The sequence below is a fragment of the Anabas testudineus genome, chromosome 18 (genome assembly GCF_900324465.2).
Source record: "Anabas testudineus chromosome 18, fAnaTes1.2, whole genome shotgun sequence".
Classification (NCBI taxonomy): Eukaryota; Metazoa; Chordata; class Actinopteri; order Anabantiformes; family Anabantidae; genus Anabas; species Anabas testudineus.
In genome coordinates this window covers 10,142,088-10,167,996 of record NC_046627.1, presented here as the reverse complement: position 1 = coordinate 10,167,996, position 25,909 = coordinate 10,142,088, and the positions used below count along the sequence as shown (strand labels likewise).

Genomic DNA, 25,909 nt, shown 5'->3' with positions numbered 1-25,909 from the left:
ATGAGAAGGAACTGTTAAGTTATGAGTGGTAAACTGCTCAACTCAAAATAAAACAAACATTAGAAATAATATTTACATTTTGACAAATTCCCTTCTCTTATCTCTCCAGTGTTTGTGTTGTTGCTGTTGGGTACACAGCTTCACCTCAGTTTATCTGAAGACGGTAAGAAACATTTCGTGACCAACTGCTTATAGAAAATAAAACTAATATCCATAATTTCTGTCATGTTACATTTATGCATGTCTGTCATTTCAGAACTTTAAAGACCTTAATATAGTGGGTGTGTAATAATGTCTCTGTAGCGCACATGGATATAACCATTACCCCTTTAAAGAACAAATTCTTTCTACCATAAATACTTGGTAATGTAATATTATTTATTACATCTCATTCTTTATGTCTCGGATACAGTTTTTCCTCAGGTTGATCCAAACAGACAGCAACACTTTGGATATGAGACCTTCACTGTCACCTGTGAAGAACTGAATGGACTGACTGGATGGAGAGTGATGAGGAAGATCAAGGGAGTTGATACAATATGTGCTTCTACCTGGGAAACATCAACAGGACCTTGTGAGGTTAAAACTGCATATCCAGAAATTGACAGTGGAGAGTACTGGTGTGAAATGAAAGGAGTGAAGAGAAGTAAGACAGTTAACATCACTGTCAGTGGTATGTAAATATCAACACTCACTTTAAAACATCATTAAACAATTCTTAACATGTGTTCATGTTGATCATCATCAGCTGCTTCTGTGATCCTGGAGAGTCCTGTTCTCCCTGTGATGGAGGGTGATAATGTGACTCTGAGCTGTAGAAAGAAACAGACTCCTTCAAACCTCACTGCTGAACTCTATAAAGATGGTTTCTTCATAAGGAGCAGCTCTACAGGAGAGATGATCATCAATGGTGTTTCTATGTCTGATGAAGGACTCTACAAGTGCAGCATCTCTGGAGCTGGAGAATCAGCAGAGAGCTGGTTGAATGTCACAGGTGAGACAGTGGATGATTGATAAGTTTACTCATACAAGCTTTAGACTGAACCTCTCCAGAGAGGTTTAGAAAAATTTTGAAGCTTAGCAAAAGTAATAAACTATATTTTCATGTTGTCTCTGTTCTAACCGATGAAGAACAGGGACTGGAAACAGTCACAGGTAAAGTATTTGAATTAATCAGTGACATTAATATATGAGGAGTTTGACTGTTTCATGTTGTTCCACTGTCTTTACAGCAGTTCACACAGAGACTGATGTCCCCTCAGACCACTCCTGTCATACTTATCTCATCCTGAGGACTGTTTTCACCATAGTGATGGTGGCTCTGCTTCTGCTGCTGGTTGGACTACTTCACTGTGGGAAACTAGGAGTCACGCAAAAATGAATGATAGTAAGGAGAATATTGAACTAGTCAGCATGGTAATAACCATGCAGCTTTGACATAATTGCTTTTGTTAATTTGTTTTTGAATGAAAATCTCATTCAATAGACCAAAAAGCAACAACTACACTATGAGATAATCACATAATGTTCTGACCATTTCTTTTGCATCACACACTGTGTCAACTTTCAGTGGTTGGCCTTTTTTCCCCTCAGCCGTTAACATTAAACTACATACCCAACAGATGTGTTTATTCTTAAAAAACATACATCTTGTATTTTTTTAACATTCTACATATGCAAGTGATAATTTGAGCTTCTTAGAATGACTGACCTGGCAACAGTCCAGAGATTCTACCTACTCCTTCCCACCCCATCTCAATTCAGCTCTCCACCCAGTTATTTGTTGTCTTCACAACTTGCTGATGTTGGGATTTCTTCATTTCCGAGGTACAGGAAATAAAATTAGTTTGTTGAAGGTTTAGATTTTTTGGGATTAAAACAAAAACATACTATAAACACACTTCCTCTTTTCTCTGTATAGATGAAGATCTATATCTAGATTACTATCTTAAAATTATCTAGATATAGATGATTCTATGATTATGATTTACATTCAGTACCTAAAGCACAGAGTACTGTGCCTTATATGTGGTCTGGTGGGCTGGACACATCCAGTTTTCAAGCAGGAGACGTGTTTGTGTCCCATCAAATGCGCTGGCAAAAGCCTTAACCTACCCCTACCCAAATTTTAATGACTGTGACCGTAATATTTTATATGTAGTTATTGTGAAAAAACTGTTATTTATGAAAACTTCTATCAATAAATGCACTTAACTTTGAGTTCAGTTCAGGATTAATATCCTAAAATTCAGCAAGAAATTCTGTAACAATAAATCCAAATGAATATTGTAAGTGAACGTGAGGTCACAAATACAGTATTTTAATTAGTTGGTGAGATATACGGAATTTGAACAGTAGAATTTAAATAAAACTTTATTAGGCTAGAGAACCAGTTCTTGTTTATGAGTCAAAGCAATAGTGAAATAATTATCTTATAATTATAATTGATAATTCTCAATTATCCACTCAGTTTTTAATTAATTCTGTTTAAGTTCAAATTTTTACTCACTGACTATATATATATATTTTTTTTTAATTTATTTTTGCTTTTAAGTTTCAGGTAGTCAAGAGAATATACAAAGGTGATCTATACTGTTATTAAACCAACTTAGTTTTTACAGTAAATGTCACTAGAGCTGAACATACATCAAATTTTTAATGCAGGAATGTATGCAGTATTTGGGTTGACACTTAAGTGAATAGCTACACTGTTTAAGCTGTGTTTACTTGATTCATTTTTCTATTATCTGCAGAAAGACGTTGGTGTTTGGTTTGGTGTTTTCTGAAAAGTGAAATGTACAGTATGTGCCTATAAAAGAAATAATAGACTAGTACTAATACACAGCTAGATGTTAAAATAGGTATCAGTTCTGTGACATGCTCATAAGATGTGCATACCAAAGACGTGACTGATACATTTCTGGTTTAGTCAAGGCGTCAGTGTGGAACACTCAAACCACCTTGTTCCATCTGCTCTGTCTGTTCACATGTGCAGCCTTTAAATATCACCACTGTGACCAACTACTAATGTTAAAGAAAGTACAGGTTAGTTTTGACTTGATGAATGTCACGTTTCATCTATGAAATGCTGGACAGACAGAATCCACACATACACACACACAGTCACAAACAAAGTTGTTCTTCTATATGTGGGGTGAAAGTTCATTGGCTAATTCCTCTAAATAACAAGACAACCAAATGCCTAACCTGAACCTAATTCCTAATTCTATCTAAAACCCTAAAACCTAGTCTGAACACCAAAAATACTCGTTGTTTTTGTGAGGATCGGCTGAATGTCCCCACAAATCATTGTCCTCCTTCTGTAAGAAAAATATGTTTTTTAGTTCCTCATTATGTAGCAATAACAGGATCATATGCACACATACACACATAGAACTGATATAAAAAAGAGAAGTATAAGCATGTAACTCTGTACAAAATATCTTTGTAACAGCTGCTGTTTTTTGCAGCGAACACGACTGAAGGATGGAGGAAAGCATGTACAAGGTGCAACCATACTTTGCACTGCTAATTCGATCAAACAAAAGCTAAACTTGTATTTTTAGTCTTGTAAGAATGAAAGGTTGAAATAAATTTGCATACATACATCTCTGTGGTCTCTTTAGCAGTATGTCATATGACAAGACAAGATTAGTTTTTGTGTTCAGCTGCTATCAGAGACTATTTTTAAAATATTAGTGGTTTATTAAAGCGTAACAGTTAAACCACTTTGTTCCATCTGCATTTTCTTCTCACACTGTTTACAGAAACAGCTGCTGCAGCATTTTAACTGACTCTCTGTGGTTAGTTTCTAAGGGTATGGTTAAATACATAAATTTGACTTGAGGCAGACACACAAAGTGAGACCATTATTTGTCATGTTCCCATGTTCACAGAAACAGTAAATGTAAATTAATCACATTAAAACAAAAATTGTAATATGCAAGCACACAAATATGACAGGTACTGTATAGGAATTGGTCAAACCCCCCAACAAAAATCTTTTTGTTTTTTCTTTTCCACAAATTTATCTGTCAAACTAACTCTTCACCTTTTGACAATTTACTAGTTCAATCGAAATATCTTGCTCAGATGAACTAATGAAAAAAAAAAAACTGTTACAGTGCTCTAAATTGCTGTGGTCTCCTCACCGGAAAAGGAAGTCCTTCCAGATGTCATACTTTCTACATGTCTTTACTCAGTTTAATGTTCAGTCAGTCAGAAGTTGACAACATGAAGGTCACAGCTCTGTGCATCATATTGTGTGAGTACTGCCCCCACTCTTATTCTGAAATCAAAATGTGTCTAAAATCTGAAATATTTGTGATATGTGTAAAGTGTCCTTAAAATTTGAAACTGCTTAATTTTAGGCACTTTTAATCAATTTGTTTTTTTTGTTTTTTTTAATTTGATGTGATACAGGTAATATAATTCAGCATATATTGATCTTTATATGTAACATGCAACTGTCTTCTCTTGTCTCTTTAGTGTTTAATGCCTTCTTGCTGCTCATTGTTCCAGTTGAAAACAGTTACAATGTGTAGGAAGGTGGTAAGTTAAGATTGAGTATGCAACTGCATACACAAATCAGTTTTGGTGATGTACGTTTTACTTTTCTCTGTCACAGGTAGGGCTCTTCTTCATATCAATCCAAACAGGCTGCAGTTCTTTGAAAATGAATCCCTCTCATTAAGTTGTGTGGTATTTCATTGCCCGACTGAATGGAGAGTTTTGAAAAAACTTCATTCAAATTTGACTCAGTGGGAAACATTGACAGGAGAGATATTAAACCTACCCTTGTATCACACAGTGAAGAATATTTTTGGTGAAAATGAAGAAGAAGAAACTATCAACATCACTGTCACTGGTATGATCACCAACTTAACTTAAGAAATGTTATAATCTACAGAAACGGCAAAATGCTGCTGGAAACTTCAGTGAAATATTTAAAGTGTGCTTTGGATTACGAATCTGTTCTAACAAAATATGATATAGTGCGACTATGGTATTTGCATGTAAAAAATACTAAACATTAAATTCATGTTCACTCATCAGTATTTTAGTGTATGATTGTATTTTTTTCTTGTTCAGCTGGTGATGTGATCTTGGAGAGTCCTGCTCTGCCTGTGATCGAGGGAGAAACTGTGACTCTAACGTGTAGGAAAATGAAAACATCCCTCAATGCCCCAGCTGATTTCTATAAAAATGGCAACTTGATTAAGACTGAATATACAGGCGAAATCACTAGTCAGAATATTTCTATGTCTGATGAAGGATTCTACAAATGCAGCATCTCACAATCACAAGGTGAATCACCAGAAAGCTGGCTGGTTGTCACAGGTGAGACAATTTATTAAACAGAGACCGAGTATTAAACAGTAAATAACTTTGTTTGCCTATTAAATTATAAATTTTCATGTTGCTCAGTTTTATAAAATCCTGACAAAGATGCCACATAGACAATTCTTTACATGCTTAGTTTGTTGTTTGCAAATTTTCAGAAAGAGATGTAAATTCAAAACCAGACCCAAGTGAGTCGAAACTTTCTGTATGTACAACATGACTTTCTTAATAATACAAATGTTGAAGTGTGAATTAATTGCTTATCTGCATTTTAGTCCAAAACACTGTAGTAGCTGATCCACAGGAAGAGAAAGACAGTAATGTCAAACATAGGAGCAAAAGAGGTACTTCAAAATAAAATTGCTGTTAACACTGCATGTTTATGTGAGAAATCCCTAGTTTATTGTGATACTATCACTTTCTTTGTAATAATGACCAAATATAGCATATGTCACATTTATGCCATGTTTCCACTTACTTTTGAATTACTTAAAGCAAAAGCAAAATGCAAGGTTTGGTGATCAAACTAGCAGTAAGTACAACTAGTACTACTAGTAATACCGTAAGTTCTCTCCACACAGCTCTCTCTCTCCCTGCTTCCCTATATGTTCAAACTTTGTCCAAATCTTATCTGCTAGCTAATATAACATAGACAGTAAACAACCAATACAAAATGTAACACTCAGCATAAATAACTTGGCTATTTAAAAGTTGAACCTTCAACTGTTGCAGCTCAAGAAAAACTCCACTGAACCATGTATATTGGTACTAATACTCTCTAGTGATCTAGAGTTGACTCACAGCCGTCTCTTAAGAGTAACCTAATTTGTGAAAATTAGATCAGACGAGAATCTAAATATGAGATATTTATTGTGATTTTCTACTGTTTACAAGGGAAATTTGTATTTTCCAAGTAAACAATACCACCATACACAGTCATTTTAAGGTACAATCCTCAACGATTATTATTAGTAGTTGTTAATTACTGGAAAAGTACAGACTTATCAAAAGAAGCTTTACAGCAGGGTCTGTGTAATGCTTGTTGCTTTCTGGGAGCAAAAAGCTTTAATTGTCCAAAATACATAGATACGTCAAGAGTCAACTGCACCATTAACTATATCTTTGTAGGAGATGGTGGTGAATATTGATGTAAAAGTGGAGATGGCGAAAAAAGCAACTGTTTGTCAAATGTGAGACATGTAAACAGTAATTATTAAAACACTGTTTTACACTGTAAAAAGTAAAAAATGTTATGATGCTTTCATTGTGTTGCCACAGCAACTAATTGCAGCTATATAAGGGTTTTTAATTGTTTTGTTTTTGTTCTATTTGGTCGTGTTTGCTGCTTTTATCTCACAAACAGTATATACTTTTAACATGTGTGAGTAAACCAGTGCAAAATCCTAAAAACGCACAACAAAACACTAAATTCATAGAACTTTTCTTATTTTAGTGCAGATCCTGAATCATCATGGCTCAGTGACAAAATCTGAGGACTCAAATACCCCTTACATAAACAGAACAGGTAAGCTAAAGATATCAGCAGGAATGCAAAAGTTCTAGTGCCATGCTATTGTTAAAGGAATATTTGCAGATGTTAACACTGACTTTGCCATTGAGTTTTAAATTTGTCAATTATATTTTTATGTTTTACTACATACATACTTGTTCTTCATAATACACACATTAAAGACAGTAGAGTTAAACATGGTGTTGACCTATGTCAATTATTTTGTATAATTATCTTCTAGCAGATAATCTTCACAGAGAGACTTGTCCCTGCTCCCACCACTTCTTTTATATTCTGCTCATCTATTATCTGCAATAACAATAATAATACATTTATTTATAGAGCACTTTTCTAAACATATGTTACAAAGTTCTTCACAAGAGAGACAAAAAAAAAAAAAAAAAAAAAAAATGTAGCCCAACAAGATCAAGTAGGCTAAGTGGTGATTACAAATTCACAAGTATAGATATCTGGTTATAAATCTGCCTTTTTAATTTCTGTCTTTCAGCAGCTAACAATCAAACTTTTTACTGGTGTCCTATTAAGCTTGTAAGGCTTACATAATACAGTATGTTTGTTCATATGTCAGGTTGCAGAGAAGAAAATGAAGATGTGTTGAATGCTGTTGTCACAATAAAGAGGAATGAGAATGGATTATTAAAATGTTATATTTAAATAATTTCAAGTTAAACAAAATTATTTCAGTTTGATTCGGCTGCAGCTTTGGCAAAAAATGGTCTACTACTGTTGTTAGATTTGTAGTACAGATAAAGTGAGACTTGAAAGACTGACTAAGCAAATCAATTTGTGACCAACTCATTTTTACTTTTACTACTTTTATGAAATGTAACTAAAATTGTAAATGCTTTATAATTTTTAATCTGCATTCATAGATGTCATAATATGAGAATGTATATAGTTTATGTACATATACAGAACAGACCAAAAGTTTGGACACACCTTCTCATTCAAAGAGGTTTCTTTATTTTCATGACTATGAAAATTGTAGATTCACACTGAAGGCATCAAAACTATGAATAAACACATGTGGAATTGTATAAATAACAAAAAAGTGTCAACTGAAAATATGTCATATTCTAGGTTCTTCAAAGTAGCCACCTTTTGCTCTGATTACTGCTTTGCACACTCTTGGCATTCTCTTGATGAGCTTCAAGAGGTAGTCACCTGAAATGGTTTTCACTTCACAGGTGTGCCCTGTCAGGTTTAATAAGTGGGATTTCTTGCCTTATAAATGGGGTTGGAACCATCAGTTGGGTTGTGCAGAAGTAAGGTGGATACACAGCTGATAGTCCTACTGAGTAGACTGTTAGAATTTGTACTATGGCAAGAAAAAAGCAGCTCTTTGAATGAGAAGGTGTGTCCAAACTTTTGGTCTGTACTGTATGTGTTTTTTATCTAAACCTTTTTCCTCTCAGTTTCTAGAGAGGCCGACGTATCAGAGTCAAATGAGGCAATATATACTGTCATTGGTTAGGTAAAGAAAGAAGTAATGTAATTATTAATTTATCACATTTACTCAATCTTCTATCTAGTTTCTAAAATCATCTAAAATCTTGCTTAATCAATTTAGCAATTATTGATTAAGCAAGATTATTATCAATTATTAGCAGTATAAAGTTGGTTATGTACAGTACATACATGATTAAAATTTAGTTTATTGAACTACAAAATATGCTCTCCGTTTAGTTTTCTGAACATGTCTTTGCATTGCATGTGATTTTTTTTTATTTATATTTTGTCATGTTTTTCACTGAGAAAGATTAATAACTGAAGAATGGATTAATAACTCATGTTACATACTGTGTACATACAATTTGTATCTTACGGCAGTTGAGCCTTTTTTTTGTACGCGATTTTGGGTACATAATCTTCTGCATAAGTTATCACTTTTAACTTAACAGCCTAAATGTTTCATCAGTCGGTTTCATCAGTCAGACAGTATTTCGTTGTTGTTAAATCTTAATGTTCAGTCACTGAAAACAATAATCAAATATTGCATTCATGTAAGATTTCTGAAAAAGAATGATTTAGCCCTCAGCTTCACAGTATCACTATATTTTTAAGAGGTAGTAATTTACTTCTGTTAAAACAGCTATGGTATTTGTACCGTCTGTTCCGATATGTGATGGTGCTGTTTAGAAGTACAGAGCTGCTCCTGCCTGTAAACGCATTGTGGTCAACCACTAACATTATTTAACTTCAACTTCAGTGGTAGTACTTATTCTCTAGAGGGCATGTCTTTTGTGCTCCATAGATATCCCCATGGGACTTTATGGGTTTCTGTTTTATTTATGTTTGTCCATGCCTGGTTTGTCTGCCCTCACCTTGCCTTGCCCTTACCAATGGCGACAAATGCCCTGGACTCATTTTCAATGAGAGTTGTGTATTTTAGTTGATCTTTGTTAAGATAATTAGTTGCAGAGTGTGTGCTCTTTCCTCTCTCTGTTCTATAGTACAGCTTTGACGTATTTTCTCCATCGGTAAATTAAACTAGTTTAGTTTCCACAGTAAAACGAACTGGTTCATGTATTTACTGAGTGTGATTTATACGTTTGTGCCTTGGAAAGCATTTGTCTTTGTAAGTATTAACATGTTTATTGTCATTAGAAGTATGTTACTTGTTACCTGTTACATGTGATAAATTATGTGTGCGTGTTATTGTAATTAGCTTCATTCAAGTCAAGCTAGTGTGTGAGAGTGTAACATACGAAATGTGTAACGATGTGTATTATTTGTTAATTTAGTTTCTGTTTCTTTCAGTTACATAAAGAAAAGATAGGATAAAATGTAGTTGAGATCAATGTACTCCTCAGTTCACAACTCCAGTAAAGACAACAAACCGCACCATTGATTCATTAATGTTAAACGTCTATTCACTTGTTCTACTGCTGACTGATCGACTTGAGTTTAAACTCTGCGTAATAACCGTGTCTCTTAATAGGAGCCATTTTGGGGTCTTTGCACAAACACACAAATGGAAATGAAACAGTGTTATGCCGAGTTTTGCATGCCTGCCGACATCTGTATCCCCCACTCTAATCAGGGAGGAGGATGCAGATCTCGGCAACTCTGAGTTGCCAAATATTGCACCCCCTCCCTTATTACCTGTAAGACACGTTACCTTTGCGTTATTAAAAATGCTAAAGCAGATTAGTAGTGTTGTGTGTACAAGATGTGCAAACTTCGGTATGATTTGAACCACTCACACTTTTGCGTTTGTGAATTTTCACTGTCAGCTTAAAATAATCTAAAAGATGGACAAATGACAGCATTTGGCTATAACGTGTGTTACAGTTAATAAGGGAGGGGGTGCAATATTTAGCAACTCGGAGTTGCCGAGATCTGCATCCTCCTCCCTGATTAGAGTGGGGGATGCAGATGTCAGCAGGCATGCAAAACTCGGCATAACACCGGCACCCTACCGGAAGTCATACTGTATATCTCAGCATGCACTGCGTGCTACTTCTTCTACGAGGGTAAATGGAGTCGGCGGCTGTTTACCGTTGTTGCGAGACCTGTTGCGATTCAATATTGATCCATATACAAGGCGCACTGTCGGCTTTTGAGAAAATTGAAGTCTTTTCGGCCTTATATTGCTCAAAAATACGCTATTCCTTTATTTAACAAGTTCAATGAGTCACAAGCAGGTCACAAGGACATGTTGAGTAACGTGTGGGGACATCATCAGAGTTCGGATTGTTAATTATCAGTGAGAGGTCGAAGGATAACAAATGACCATGTTGGACTGTTTGATGATGTTGTTTCACTGTCTTTGCCGCTGTTTACACAGAGGCTGATTTTGAGTCTCACAATAACTGAGAATTTAGACTTACTGTACTTCTGCTACATGCTTATTTTTTACCTCGGCTCTTGATCTAAATGTAAAACATAAACCACATACTCAACAGACGTGTAATCTATTTTAAATAGATGTATCTTCTATCTGGTTTGAGATTAGACTTTATGTATGTAGGTTATAAGTTGAGCTTCTGCATGTGTCTTCCTGTGGAAAATAAGTTGTGTTACATGAAATGCAGTGTTTTTTATTTTTTTTTTATTTCTTTGTATGTGAACTAGTGATAACAGAATTATTAAAAGAACTCCAGCTGATGATTACAATGTGATCAAGACCCGCGCTCTGAGAAAGAATAGCTATAGGTTTTTCACTCTAACAACAAAATGGATTTTTAATTAATCCATTAAGATGCGTTTAAAGTGTTGAATGTAGGAATTTAATGTTCATTTAGAACCTCCAAATTTTAAAGACTCAATAGTAATTTAACTGTATTGTTGCTTCAGTCACAAGAAGAAACAGGAAGTTCATACCTACTTTAAATTGACCCTGTTTAAACATCTCAAATGATCCAGTCTGTGGTACCTACATTACACCTAGATTCCTGAAGAAAACTGTGACAAGAAGATTTAACAGCAGATATTAAAACAGGGCTGCTTTGCGTAGACATGGCTTCTGCAGAAGATCTTGCATCTACATTTACCATCATGCACAGAGGAAGAGGAAGATCCCACCTACATTTTACGTCTGCTGTTTTTCACTCTGATGCTCAGACGGCAGCAAGACAACATGAGGACTCCAGCTCTCTGCTTCAGACAGTGTGAGTACTGAGTTGGTTTGTCTCTGAAATTAATGTTTTAAATTCACTTGTAATTAAATAATGTTCAACCGATGACTGATGTTTGTTACAAATAAAATGTTATGTAAATTATCTGATGAGAAGGAACTGTTAATAAGTTATAGTGAGTGGTAAACCACTCAACTCAAAATATAACAAACATTAGAAATGATATTTACATTTAGACACACTTCTCTTATCTCTCCAGTGATTGTGTTGTTGCTGTTGGGTACACAGCTTCACCTCAGTTTATTTGAAGATGGTAAGAAACAGTTTTTGATCAACTGCTTATAGAAAATAAAACTAATATCCATAAATTCTGTCATGTTACATTTATGCATGTCTGTCATTTCAGAACTTTAAAGACCTTAATATAGTGGGTGTGTAATAATGTCTCTGTAGCGCACATGGATATAACCATTACTCCTTTAAAGAGCAAATTCCTTCAACCATAAATATTTGGTAATTTAATGTTATTTATTACATCTCATTCTTTATGTCTCAGGTGCAGGTTTTCCTCAGGTTGATCCAAACAGACAGCAGCATTTTGCATATGAGACCTTCACTGTCAACTGTGAAGGACTGAATGGACTGACTGGATGGAGAGTGATGAGGAAACTCAAGGGAGTTGATACAATATGTGCTTCTACCTGGGAAACATCAACAGGACCTTGTGAGATTAAAACTGCATATCCAGGAATTGACAGTGGAGAGTACTGGTGTGAAATTAAAGGAGTGAAGATAAGTAACACTGTTAACATCACTGTCAGTGGTATGTAAATAACAACAATCACTTCAAAACTTTATATTTTCAGCTTTAAACAATTCACAAAACACATGTTCATGTTCAGCGGCCTCTGTGATCCTGGAGAGTCCTGTTCTCCCTGTGATGGAGGGTGATGATGTGACTCTGCGCTGTAGAAAGAAACAGACTCCTTCAAACCTCACTGCTGAATTCTATAAAGATGGTGTCTTCATAAGGAGCAGCTCTACAGGAGAGATGATCATCCACAACGTCTCCATGTCTGATGAAGGACTATACAAGTGCAGCATCTCTGGAGCTGGAGAATCAGCAGAGAGCTGGTTGACTGTCACAGGTGAGTTGGTTTAATTCAGATGATGCTTTGTACTAAACCTCTCCATTGGAGCTTGGTTTAGTTTTGAAGCTTTTAAAATTTCAATTAAGAGGATTTTTAAATAAAAATAAAAGCAGTTATATAGTTAGCCTGAAGGCCTGCTTTGCGATAATGTCAATATTAAAAAGTGCTATACAAATAAAATTGAATTGAATTGAAAAATTACCATTGATTTTTTATTTTCTTTTTATATGAATTAGTGTAGAACAAGTGTTAATGGTTTACAAACTCATAACATTGTAACAATGTTAGGGCTCACTCTCAATGTTTTAAAACATTTTTTTTTTTTTTTTGATGAAACACTTTACATTTTGGTAGTTATGTAATAAAATTATTTATTTAATTATTCTTTTAAGAAGGACAGAATACGAGTAAACCGTTACTTTTTTTGTCTGGTCCGCTATCATTTTGTCCACGTTATTAATGCTTGATTGATAAAAGCACGTTACTTTGTATGCTGCAGTTCAGCAGCATGACATGCATCCTCCAAACTGATGGTGCAGTTGAATCAACAACTCTCTGAAGCAGTTTGAGCAAAACAGACTTTATTGTACTTATTTCAGGACTGCTGTTTCACATTGCATTCATTTTAGCTTTTTGGTTCTAATGAACTCAAGTTAAGAGTAGAGAGAGAGAGAGAAAATAGAGTTTAGAATTGACAATAAAGTAGATTTTGACTTTGGTAATAACAATGTTTTGTTATAGAATACTTTACAAGAATAATAATAGCAATAATACAGTATAAAAAAAAACCCAGAAACAAAATAAAGTAAATAAAATGTAGCATATAGCAAAAAAAAAAGCAAAACAAAAGGACATTTTTAGTGTGAAGTATTTTTTAGTGTAATTCTAAGGAAATTAAAATCGAATGAACCAACCTATCCATTCAGTTAAGTTGTTTCTTCTATCGTCATTGTGAATTACTCAGGAATTTCTCATTAACAATTGTTAACTACTCACGTTTGGATAAAATGCTAAACTGTCAAACTCATCTTTTAACAGCATCTATTACTTCAACACCTAAACTGGCAACACCTAAAGCTGGTCAAGGTATTTCTAATGATCGTACCCACCCGAGCTCCACTCAGCTTTTGATCCTGGTGACTATTGTCCCTGTCGTATTGTGTGTGGCTGTAGTGCTGTTACTGGTGGGACTGCGTCGATATCAGAAACAGAAAGGTACAGAAAATACAGCATTTAGAAACAGGGCTTGAAGGGGACACTTATGGGAATGCAATCCTAAATGAAAATGTAATTTTATTTCCTAAATGTATTATCTATAAACTGTGTCATCTTAGAAATTGTCTTCCCGTTATATGTTCACACTCTGTATTCTACTAACAAGTAACCTTACATTAAACAGCTTACTGGTTTTCTATTAATCTTACAAGGGTTACTTAATACAGTATTTTTGCTCACATTTCAGGTTGCAGAGAAGAAAATGTAGATGTGACGTATAGTGTTGTTACAACAGAGAGGAATGAGAATGGTATGTTAACAAAATGTATTCAAATTTAATATTATTTTCAAGTTAAAATAAATGATTGATTATTAATTTAATCCACATAGCTTTTCCAACTTTCATACAAAAAAATTGCTATTTCATTATGAAATATTTGTGTCATCAATAGAGTAATTTATATCAAATGTAACTACAATTTTGTCAATGTTTTGTAAAATTTAACATGTATTCATAGATCTCATCAATATAAAATGTACATGTTATTGGATGTTTATTTTTTTCTTTACTTCTCAGTTTCTAGAGAGGTGAATGTATCAGATCCTAACAAAGCAACATATGCTGTTGTTACTTATAGGAACAAGGTAATGTATTAATTATTTCTTTGTTAGTTAGCATTTTAGATTCAGTGAAGCATACAAAATAATTACAATTATTAAGCTTAGTAGTTGTGCTAATCCAATCAATTTCACTTTATTGTGCTTTGTCCTTTTTGTACAGATATAAACCTGGTTGTTATGCACAGTTTTATTGATGACTCTTGGGCTGATGATGGAACAGCAGAACTATAGGAAAACCAGAAGGGTACAAAAAGAATGAACAGCCCTAAAACTAACCCCAGTATACACGTTTGAGGTTAATTTGGACCAAAATATAGTTCTGTATTGTACTATTAATACAAATGATCCCTGTTTTTAAACGTTATAGCCTCTCTCTAAGTGCCATACAAAGATCTCAGTTATGTAAAAGACCGTCTTAAAGACAACAGAGATATAAACCATTAATTTGAAAATATAAATGATTCTCATTGGCAGCTGTGTTCGAGAGCTTTAAAATACTCAGCATCTGTGTCTATATTAAGTAAGACATTTACTGCGGAGAAACGGTTAAATGACTTTCCTCTGCTCTGTCTGTTCTCATGTCTGAATACTTTGTTAACCAGTATAGAGTTGCTGCAACCTTTAAATATCACCACTGTGGCCAACAGATTAGTTTTGACTTGATGAATGTCACGTTTCATCGTTGAAATACCGGATGAACAGAATCCAAATACTCATACACACACACACACACACACACACACACACACACACACACACACACACAAACTTGTCTCTCTATATGTGGGATGGAAACTTATTTGGCAAAATAAAGTCTCTAAATGCATTACAATATACTAAATTCATACAAACAAATGCCTATTCTATACCTAATTCATAATTTTATCTATAAACCTAAAACCTATCTACCCGAAAAATGCTATTTGATGTTGTTAGGATTGGCTGAAAGTCCTCACAAATCATTGTCCCCATTATGTAAGAAAAATATGTTGTTTTGGTCCTCATTATGTAGCAATAACAAGATAAAATCCACACATATACACATAAAACACATTAAAAGAGAAGTGAGGCAACAATGTAACTCTGTACAAAAAACATTTTTGCAACAGCTGCTGTTCTGTTTCCAGGCCACAAACATTGAACAAATCTGACTCTAGGATGAAGGAAAACACTGTTACAGACTATGTACAAGGTGCAACCATAGTTTGCACTGCTAAATCAGGTAGCATGTACAATTGTCATAATTTTTGGGATTCAGTCTTTCATTTAAATCACTTTTTATTATTGATTAAACAAAGGCTAAGCTTGTATTTCCAGTGCTGCAAGAATAAAATATTAAAATAAATTTGCATCTCTGTATATTTTTGAGTGGTCATTATTAATCTATTAAATCTAAATACTGTAAGTACAGACTAGCAAATATTTAATACCATGCCATGTGACAAGACATGATTGGGTTTCATTTTCAGTTGCTATCAGAGACTATTTTTAAAATGTTAGTGGTTTATAAAAGCGCATCAGTTAAACCACCTTGTTCCATCTGCACTTTCTTCTCACACTGTTTACAAGAAAAGAGCTGCTGCAGCATTTTAACTGACGCTCTGTGGTCAGCTTCTAAGGGTATGGTTAAATATATTCAGTCAAACTAAAGCAGATACACAAAGTGAGAGCGTTATTCTTCTGATGGTATATTAATGTATAAATTATGAATAATCAACAGCAGCCGCAACAGCAAATGTAAATGTATCATATTAAAACAAAAATTGCAACGACTGAAGTACACAAATATGACAATTCTACAGTCTTCAAGATCTGATGTTGTGACTTTTTATTGATTATTATGTCAAAATACTGATTGATCTGTAGTGATTTGTAAAGCTTATAAAGATGTCTTCAATATTGATTATGGACTATTTTACCATGCATATTATTTGGAAAATATAGTCTGGTGAACTGTGAGGGTCTGAAGGTCAAGGCAGCTGAACATGCCTAGTTTTCATGCAGGAGAGAAGTGTTTGTTTCCCATCAAAGCCCCTAAACCAACGCCTATCCAAATTGTTATCACCATTACCTTAATATTTGATATGTAGTTATTGTGGAAAGGAGTATTTAAGATAACTAACACTAAATGCAATTCACTTTGAGTTCAATTTAGAATTACTATTATTCAGCAACAAAAGCGACAACAATAATGTACTGGAGGTCACAAATACCGTATCACCATCACTTAGCCTTTGCTAAGCTAGATATGATTTTCCTTTTGAGATGGTAACACAAGGACAAAACCCCATGACATAATTTACATATTATAGTACAGTACACCCCTGAAAGTTTTTCTGCAGTACTGACATTTGTATGTTTCTTTGAGTTTGTGAACTTTTGGTTTACATAATGAAATAAAACAAATTATTACTGTTTTTTTTTTCCTTCAAATATTATTAGGCAGATGAAAAATACTGTATTGGCACAGTAGAATTTAAATAGTACTGTATTTTAGGCCAAAAAACTGATTCCTGTTAATGAATCAGTTTAGGCCAAATGAAAAAAAAAAAAAAAAAAACTGTCATCAGCAAGGAAATAGTGAAAATACTACTATGGATGTGTTGTTTTTCTATAGTGAACTACCTCTTAATTATCCCCACATCTTCAAATTAATTTAGATTAAGTTCTAATTTTTACCTATTTTTACCTTTCTTTTTTTTATTGTTCAGGTAGTCATACCAAAGACCTGTCTGATACATTTCTGGTTTAGTCAAGGCGTGAGTGTGGAACTCTTAACCACCTTTTTGCATCTGCTCTGTCTGTTCACATGTCTGAAGACATGCAGCAAGCAGAGTTGCTGCAGCCTTTAAATATCACCACTGTGGCCTGCTACTAATGTCAAAGAAAGTACAGATGAGTTGACTTGATGAATGTCATGTTTCATCTATGAAATACGGGACAGACAGAATTCATATATACATACATGCACACACAGACACCCACACAATGTATGAATCTCCCCACAAATCAATGTCCTCATTCAGTAAGAAAATATGTTGTTTTTGTCCTTATTATGGAGCAATAACAAGATCATATGCACACATAGAATATCTATATACTGTACGTAAACATATACATGTATACAGTATATATATATATATATATATATATATATATATATATATATATATATATATATATATATATATATATATTCACCGGCCACTGGTACACCTGTCTAACTGCTCGTTAACGCAAATTTCTAATCAGCCAATCACATAACAGCAGCACAATGCATTCAGGCATGTAGACATGGTCAAGACGATCTGAGCTGCAGTTCAAACAGAGCATCAGAATGGGGAAAAAAGGTGATTTAAGTGACTTTGAACGTGGAATGGTTGTTGGTGCCAGACAGCTGGTCTGAGTATTTCAGAAACTGCTGATCTACTGGGATTTTCACGCACATCCATTTCTAGGGTTTACAGAGTATGGTCCGAAAATGAGAAAATATCCAGTGAGCGGCAGTACTGTGGGCGCAAATGCATTGTTGATGCCAGAGGTCAGAGGAGAATGGCCAGACTGGTTCAAGCTGATAAAAAGGCAACAGTAACTCAAATAACCACTCGTCCCACCCGAGGTATGCAGAAGAGCATCTCTGAACGCACAAAATGTCGGCCTTGAGGCAGATGGGCTACAGCAGCAGAAGACCACCACGGTGGGGAATTTCTTTATATATACATATGTAAGGGAGCAGTCCTATCCAACTACCGCCCAATAACCTGTCTCTGCACAACATGGAAGCTCCTGTCAGGCATCAGCAGCTAAGATGAGCAGGCACATGGATCAATACATGAGCAGTGCCCAGAAAGGAATTGGTAGTAACACCAGGCGAGCAAAGCACCAGCTACTGGTAGACAAAGCAGTCACCAGAGACTGTAAGACCAGACATACCAACCTGTGCACTGACTACAAGAAAGCCTATGACTCAATGCTTCATACATTCAAGATTCAAAGAACTTTATTAATCCCAGGGGGAAATTATTTTGCCTCATTACCATTGTTCTCAAAACAGACAGAAAGAAAAGGAACCACAACCAGGAAAGATCCAACACCAATATAAATACACAATAACATAAATACAGAAAAACTCAATATAAATACAGAATATGTAAAATAGATAAATGAAATTGGGTCCAAATATATATATCCACAGTAAGTTTATGACACTTTTACTTCCCCCACCCCCTACAGAGGGGGGAGGAATTGTACAGATTGATGGCCACAGGTAGAAAGGATCTCCTGTAACGCTCTATGGAGCATTTAATGTTAATAAGTCTTTGGTTTAATGTGCTCCTTTGTCCAACCAACACACTGTGCAGAGGCTGGGAGGGATTGTCCAGGACTGAGAGGAGTTTGGACAGCATCCTCCTCTCAGCTACAACATGTAGAGGGTCCAGCTCCACCCCCAGAACAGAGCCAGTCCTCCTGATCAGTTTGTTTAGTCTGTTAGTTTCTGACACCTTCATGTTGTTGCCCCAGCAGACCACAGCATAGAAAATGACACTGGAACCACAGACTAATAAAACATCCTCAGCATGGTGCTGCAGATGTTGAAGGACCTGAGTCTCCTCAGGAAGTACATCTGGCTCTGAGCCTTTCTGTACAATGCTGATGAGTTTTTGGTCCAGTCCAGTTTGTTGTCCAAGTACACTCCCAGGTATTTGTACTCGGACACGACCTCCACCTCCTCCCCCTGTATAGAGAGAGGGATGACAGGACTCCCAGATTTTCTGAAGTCCATCACCAGCTCCTTTGTTTTATTGATGATCAGTTGCAGATGGTTGAGTCCACAACAGTCAACAAAACTGTCCACCACTCCACGGTACTCTGTGACATCTCCACCCTTATTACATCCTACAACTGCAGAGTCATCAGAGAACTTCTGAAGATGACAGGACTCTGAGTTGTACCTGAAGTCTGAGGTGTACAGGGTGAAGAGGAATGGAGACAGAACTGTCCCCTGTGGAGCACCTTTGCTACAGATCACAGTGTCAGACACACAGTTCCGCAGGCGGAGGTACTGTGGGCGGTTGGTGAGGTAGTCCATGATCCAGGAAATCAGGGGAGTGTTGACCTGCATGTTTTTTAATTTCTCTCCCAGCAGTGCAGGCCGGATGGTGTTGAATGCACTGGAGAAATCAAAAAACATGATCCTCACTAAGCCCCCAGGCTTGTCCAGGTGGGTGTAGGTGCGGTGGAGCGGATGTATGATGGCATCATCCACTCCAAGTTGAGGTTGATAGGGAAACTGGAGGGGATCAAGTGAGGGTTTGACCAGAGGTCGGAGGGACTCCAGGATCAGCCTCTCAAAAGCCTTCATAATGTGTGATGTCAGAGCCACTGGTCTGAAGTCATTGAGGACTCTGGGACGTGGCGTCTTATTCACTGGAACAAGGCACGACTTTTTCCACCTAAGAGGAACTCTCTCCAGTTGCAGGCTGAGGTTGAAGATGTGTTGGAGAACAACACATAGCTGAGGAACACAGGCTTTCAGCACCCTTGGGCTGACTCCATCAGGACCCGCAGCCTTTGTGGGGTGAAGCCTGTTCAGCTCTCTTCTCACCTGCTCAGCTGAGATTGTTAGGGTGGTGGCTGAGTCGTATGGGGGAGAGACTGAGGAGTGGGAAATGGGCTCTGTGGCTCAGCCTGGAATCGATTGAAGAAATTATTCAATTTGTTGGCTCAGTCCACAGTCCCCACAGTCTCCTGGCTGCTGGACTTGTAGCCAGTGATGGTCCTCATACCCCTCCAAACCTCCCTGGTTTTGTTCTGTTGAAGGCTATGTTCCAGTTTTCTCGTGTAAGTCTCCTTCCCCTCCCTGATCTTCACAGAAAACAGTCTCTGAACCCTCTTTGCTGGCTCCCTGTCTCCTGATCTGAATGCCTTCTTTTTGTCATTCAGGATGGCTTTGATGTCCTGAGTGACCCAGGGCTTATTTTTTGGGAAGCAGCGAATAGTTTTTGAGGGTACTTGGATGTCCACCCAGAAATTGATATAGTCAGAGATGCAGTCTGTCAGTCCATCAATGTCCTCACCGTGACGTTCATCAAAATCAGCGAACATGGATCGTGGAATGCTTGGAACTGTATAAGATCAACAGGAAAGTGGAAAACAACTCTAGAGGCCAACTTCAAGCCGATTGCCCAAGTTAACATCAAGTGTGGCATATACCATAAGCCACTGCTGTTCTGCATAGGCTTGAACCCCCCTCAGCCAGATCATCACCAAGACTGGCTACGGAATGCCACAACCATCAGCCACCTCCCTTTACATGGATGACATCAAGCTGTGTGCCAAGAGCAAACAAGACATCGACTCGCTAATGCATACCACCAGGATATACAGCCAAGACATCAGAATGTCATTCGGAGTGGATAAGTGTGGTCGGATGGTAGCAAGGAGAGGAACGGTGGTCAGAACTGAGCGGATAGAACTACCAGAAGGCAAGATAGCAGATGTTGAGGATAGCTACAAATATCTTGGAATCCCACAGGCAAATGGGAACCACGAAGAGGCCGCCAGGGGATGGCCAACAGCTGGCCAAATGAGGAGATGGAAGCCACTGACATCAAGACAAAGGGTTTCGCCCCAAATCCATCCACCTGAGACTGTATGCTGAGCAGAAGGAAGGAGGCCGAGGATTAGTGAGCATCAAAGCCACTATCCAGGAAGACACAACTAAGCTCAATGAATACATCAGGGAAGATTGCCCCAACTGATGGCATGCTTAACGAATACCTGAGACAGCAGGCTCTAGAGAAGCAATGGAAGGAAGTGAAGGAAGCTTGTATGAATAAGACCGCTCCAAGGAAGAGGTAAATGCAGAAATTTATATATATTTAAATATACATAAACACACGTGGAGTTTGCAGGTTCTCCCTGTGTTTGTGTGGGTTCTTTCAGGGTGCTTGGGCTACCTGCCGCAGTTCAAAGACATGCATGTTTGGTAGGTTAGGCAGCTTAGAGTGGTGACTCTAAATCTCTTTAGTCTCTTTATGTGGTCCCTGTGATAGACTGCCAACCTTTCCAGGGTGTACTCCGCCTCTGAACCAATGACAGCTGGAAGAGGTTCCAGCACTCCTGCTACAAGCAGTTAAGAAATTGAATGGATGGTTGACCTGTACCTACTCTCTAAGTGTAATGGTAGGAACAGGGGATGTGCTGGATGGAGTTAGTCCTTCAGAATGCTTTGGGTTACTTCATGGCAACAGGTCCTGAACAGCTCCTCTAAGGAGAGGAGAGCACAGCTGATGATTTTCTGTGCTTTGTTGATGGCCCTTTGAAGCACTGATGCAGTATGTTCGTACACTTTTAACTAAACATCTTTAAAAGGACATCAGCTGTTATTTGTCTGTGGCATTGCCTTTCAGGACCCTGAGGAAGTGGAATCGCTCTTGGGCCTACTTGATCAACTAGGTTAACTATTATTTTGTTCGTTTATGTATATATACGTGTGTGTGTGTGTGTGTGTATATATCACAACTGGACGAAAGGGAAAAAAAAAGCACAGCTACAGGTAAGATACAGTTGTATAAAGGCATACTGCTATAAATTGATGTGGCCTCTACTCTGTACAGAAAAAGGAAGTCCTACACCATATTTTACACATATTTTACTTTCACTCAGACTGATGCTCAGTCAGCAGCAAGACAGTATGGAGGTCACAGTGTTCTACATCAGACTGTGTAAGTACTGATTCACCTATTTCTCCGGATTTAAAGTCAAATCTGAGAAATGTGCGTTTTACTAATTAAGTTTCTTAATATTCATTTTAAATATATGATTAGGTTCTTTCATTTAGCAGCTTAATAGATGTCTTTGTGTTTGCTGTGTCTACTCCTTACAAATCTCTGTGTGTTCATATATGGTACAGAACTGTAAATACACATATTAGACGTTATATAATTTAAAATTAACTGTATTTTAATTTCAAACACAAGCTGTAGTTTGTTGAATGTAATGTGACTATAATATACATTCTAAACTCATCATAATAGAGTAGTGTGTATTATCAATACATATCACTTGCCTGTTTAATACCATCAACAAATAACAGTCAGTTAAACAGACTAAATTGTATTAATGGTGACAATTTAATTAATAACTACTATAAAACACTGTATTAACCTTTTAAAAACTAATAAGGATGTCTGATAGTGACATTTGTGTCATCTATAGTATGTGTGTTTCAACAGTGTAATACTACATACAAAGATATTTATATCTGACATACAGCTATGCTCTGTTTTCTCTCCAGTGTTTAATTTGTTCTTGCTGCTCACTGCTCAAGGTCAGAACAGTTCTGATGTGCAGAAAGCTGGTCAGTTGAGATTCATTCAAAATAAGATATTAAATGCTTTCTACTCATATCTACATTTTAACATTAGATTTTCTTTCACCTTGAAACAAACAACGAGAAGCTGAGGGAACACCCAAAAAATAATTACTTCATGTTCTGCTTGGAATATATTTCCATAGTAATAGTCTAATTTGGAACTGTCATAGGTTTCTTGTTTTTATTTTCTTACTTTTCTCTGTCACAGGTAGAGCTTCTCTTCATATCAATCCAAACAGGCTGCAGTTCTTTGAATATGAATCCATCTCATTAAGTTGTGTTGGCTCTCATGGACCAACTGAATGGAGAGTGATGAAAAAGCTTCCCTCAAATTCTCCTCAGTGGGAAACATCGACAGGATTGATGGATATTAAACCTGCATTTGTATCACACAGTGGAGAATACTTTTGTGAAAATAAAGAAGGAGAGAGAAGCAACACTGTCAACATTATTGTCACTGGTATGTTCAGTTCAGTAACTAAATTATCTAAACTAATCAAGAAATGGCAAAATGCAGCTGATAACTTCAGTAAGATGTTGAGATTGTATTTTAAATTAAAAATCTATACTTAAATATTATGACTAAGTGCAAATATATATATTTTTTTCGCAACAATATTAAACATTGAATCACAGAGGTTATTTTTTTGTTTTGATTTGTTCAGGTGGAGATGTGATCTTGGAGAGTCCTGCTCTGCCTGTGATGGAGGGAGAAACTGCCACTCTAACTTGTAGGAAACAGGGAACATCCTCCAAATTCCCAGCTGATTTCTATAAAAATGGCAACTTAATTAAAACTGAATATACAGGAGAGATGACCATTCACAATATTTCTATGTCTGATGAAGGATTCTACAAATGCAGCATCTCAGGATCTCAAGCCGAATCCCCAGAGAGCTGGCTGGCTGTAACAGGTGAGACATGTGAGAGGAAGAAAATGCTAAATTAAAGTAAATCCTCTTGTTAAGTGTTTTAGGGTGAGACGCTAAACCCCAAGCCATGTCATTTAGTATATGGTTGTGCACCTTCCCTGTAAATCAATTTAAATTAACTAGCTAGATGACTTAATAGAATTGTGGTATCTTCTAATGGTTGCAGTGTAATTATTGCCTTAACTGTGGTAGGAGAAAAACAAACAAATAAATAAAAATAATTAAATAAATAAAATTAATGTATAATAATAATAATAATAATAATAGTTAGAATATTTGTATTGTATTCTTCTACTGATACATTGAGCTCCTCTCTTCCAGCTATTCAAATGTAATGCAATAATTAAATTATATTAATATTAATATTACTTACTCATTATTCTATGACTACTTACTAAACTTACTGTTTGTGTACTGTGTATTTATTCAAAAGCATAAAATAATCCTTCACCTCAAGGGACAACAACTCAAAATGTCCAAGAGACTTCTCCATTTCCTCTCCACCCTGGATCCGTTCAACTCTCCACTGTGTTATCAGTTATCTTCACCGTTTTGTTTATGGTTGTGCTGCTGCTGTTGGCCGTGGGACTACTTCAGCGTTACAAACACAGAGGTACAGAAAATTCTATTAGGACTCTCTAACAATTAAGAAATTTAAACAAATTATTTACTTTAATAAACTTAAATGAATCCTATACAACAATTTATTGTAGTGAAATTATTTATAAATATTTCAATCCAAATACATTTTCGAATCAGTACAAAGGAATAAATAACTTACATAGATTCTAAGCTTCAAGATCTCTTTTATTTCAAAATTATATTCAGAATTTTTTTTTTTACCATCCAGGTGCAATAATGGACACAGCAATAAAGATCTAATCTAATACTCAGAAGAAAAAGTGCAAAACTTTTAGAGAATAATGCTGTTATCATCACTTTCATCTGTTCCATGTTTAATATCGTATTGAAACACTGGTAGCATCATTATCTGCTGGAGTGGCACGAGTGTCAACAAACAGACTTTTAAATTGCAACATTTCTGAAAATATAATGTGTATGTTCACTATTAATGTAAAAAGCATGCCCTGGACTCAGACAGTGCATTTTGTTCAGTAAACTACCCCATCTACAGAACACTTACTTTTTAGTGGAAAAAAGAAACCACATTTTTTTCTCTCTGGTAAAACCATGAACATGCTGTTTCTAAGAACAGAGCAGCACCAGCTTTATAATAAGAGCTACTCTGTGTACTTCATATTTTTACTTTAGTGAGTTTTACTTGACCATCGTACTGACCTGATCTATAAAAGCTACCTCCACAGATAGTGTCAGAGTAGTGTCACTTCACTGTCTATACAGAAGACAAGTAGAGAGGCATTTAAAAAAACGGCAAATTTCTCACCAATACTATGAGGTGTCTTTAATGACACTATAAAACAGTCACTTAATTTAGAAGACATTTGATTATAATGTGCATTTTGTTTGTAAGTTTTTTTTTTTTTTTTTTTTTTTTTATAGTTGAACAAACTTTCATTGAAAGCAAAAAGGTTATTTAAGTATAAGTAAAGGTAAGAGAGCCTCCTTAAGTTGGGGTAATAATGCACTGACACAATCCTACATGAATGCTTTATAATTCTAGAGTTCTGCAACAAAATCTTCAACAAAAAATACAAATTGATATTTTAAGTGGACTGGAGGTGCCAATTAAAGTATCACTATTGCTTTTCTGTTATATACTTATGTAAAATATGTATGTGTTTATATATATATATATATATATATATATATATATATATATGTGTGTGTGTGTGTGTGTTATTAATACTTACAGAAATAGTTGCTCATGGATAACTTCGAGTTAAAAGAAATAAATGCCATCATCAGCAAAATGATAACAAATGCAAACTGTTTTGTTGTTTGTTAAAATGAACATCTAACTCATAATAATACATACAAATTTTTAAACACTTAAACCAAATTCAAATTTTTACCAGTTTTTCTCTATTTTCAGGTAGTTAAGACACAAAAATAGCTGAATATACGGAGGTGATCTATACTGTTGTAACAAAGATGACAGGTACAGATACTACAATTGATAATGTCATTTTCTCTAAATAAAATGTTTAATATAATACCTTAGTGTTTAAATGACAGTG

At 35.9% G+C, this 25,909-nt stretch overlaps 1 protein-coding gene and 1 long non-coding RNA gene across 2 annotated transcripts; both read left to right on the top strand.

Moving 5' to 3' along the window:
• Positions 1-386: 386 nt before the first annotated feature.
• Positions 387-25,772, top strand: LOC113168301 (Fc receptor-like protein 5). Its single transcript, XM_033326516.1, has 10 exons — positions 387-673; positions 749-994; positions 5,092-5,340; positions 5,502-5,531; positions 5,619-5,687; positions 11,714-11,767; positions 12,011-12,277; positions 12,357-12,602; positions 23,484-23,732; positions 25,765-25,772. The coding sequence occupies exons 1-10, from the start codon at positions 511-513 to the stop codon at positions 25,770-25,772; spliced, it is 1,581 nt and encodes a 526-aa protein (XP_033182407.1). The 5' UTR covers positions 387-510.
• On the top strand, positions 13,748-15,784 carry LOC113156991. Its single transcript, XR_004463444.1, has 4 exons — positions 13,748-13,820; positions 14,068-14,130; positions 14,398-14,465; positions 14,602-15,784. It is a non-coding gene; the product is annotated as an uncharacterized LOC113156991 (long non-coding RNA).
• Positions 25,773-25,909: the final 137 nt, after the last annotated feature.

What these genes read in the sequence shown, in the direction of transcription:
- LOC113168301 (XM_033326516.1), top strand. Translation starts at nt 511, where the DNA reads ATGAGGAAGATCAAGGGAGTTGATACAATATGTGCTTCTACCTGGGAA. An exon ending in AAGCTGGCTGGTTGTCACAG is followed by an intron (nt 5,341 to 5,501) that starts GTGAGACAATTT and finishes GCAAATTTTCAG; the next exon opens with AAAGAGATGTAAATTCAAAA. An exon ending in CAAACATAGGAGCAAAAGAG is followed by an intron (nt 5,688 to 11,713) that starts GTACTTCAAAAT and finishes TTATCTCTCCAG; the next exon opens with TGATTGTGTTGTTGCTGTTG.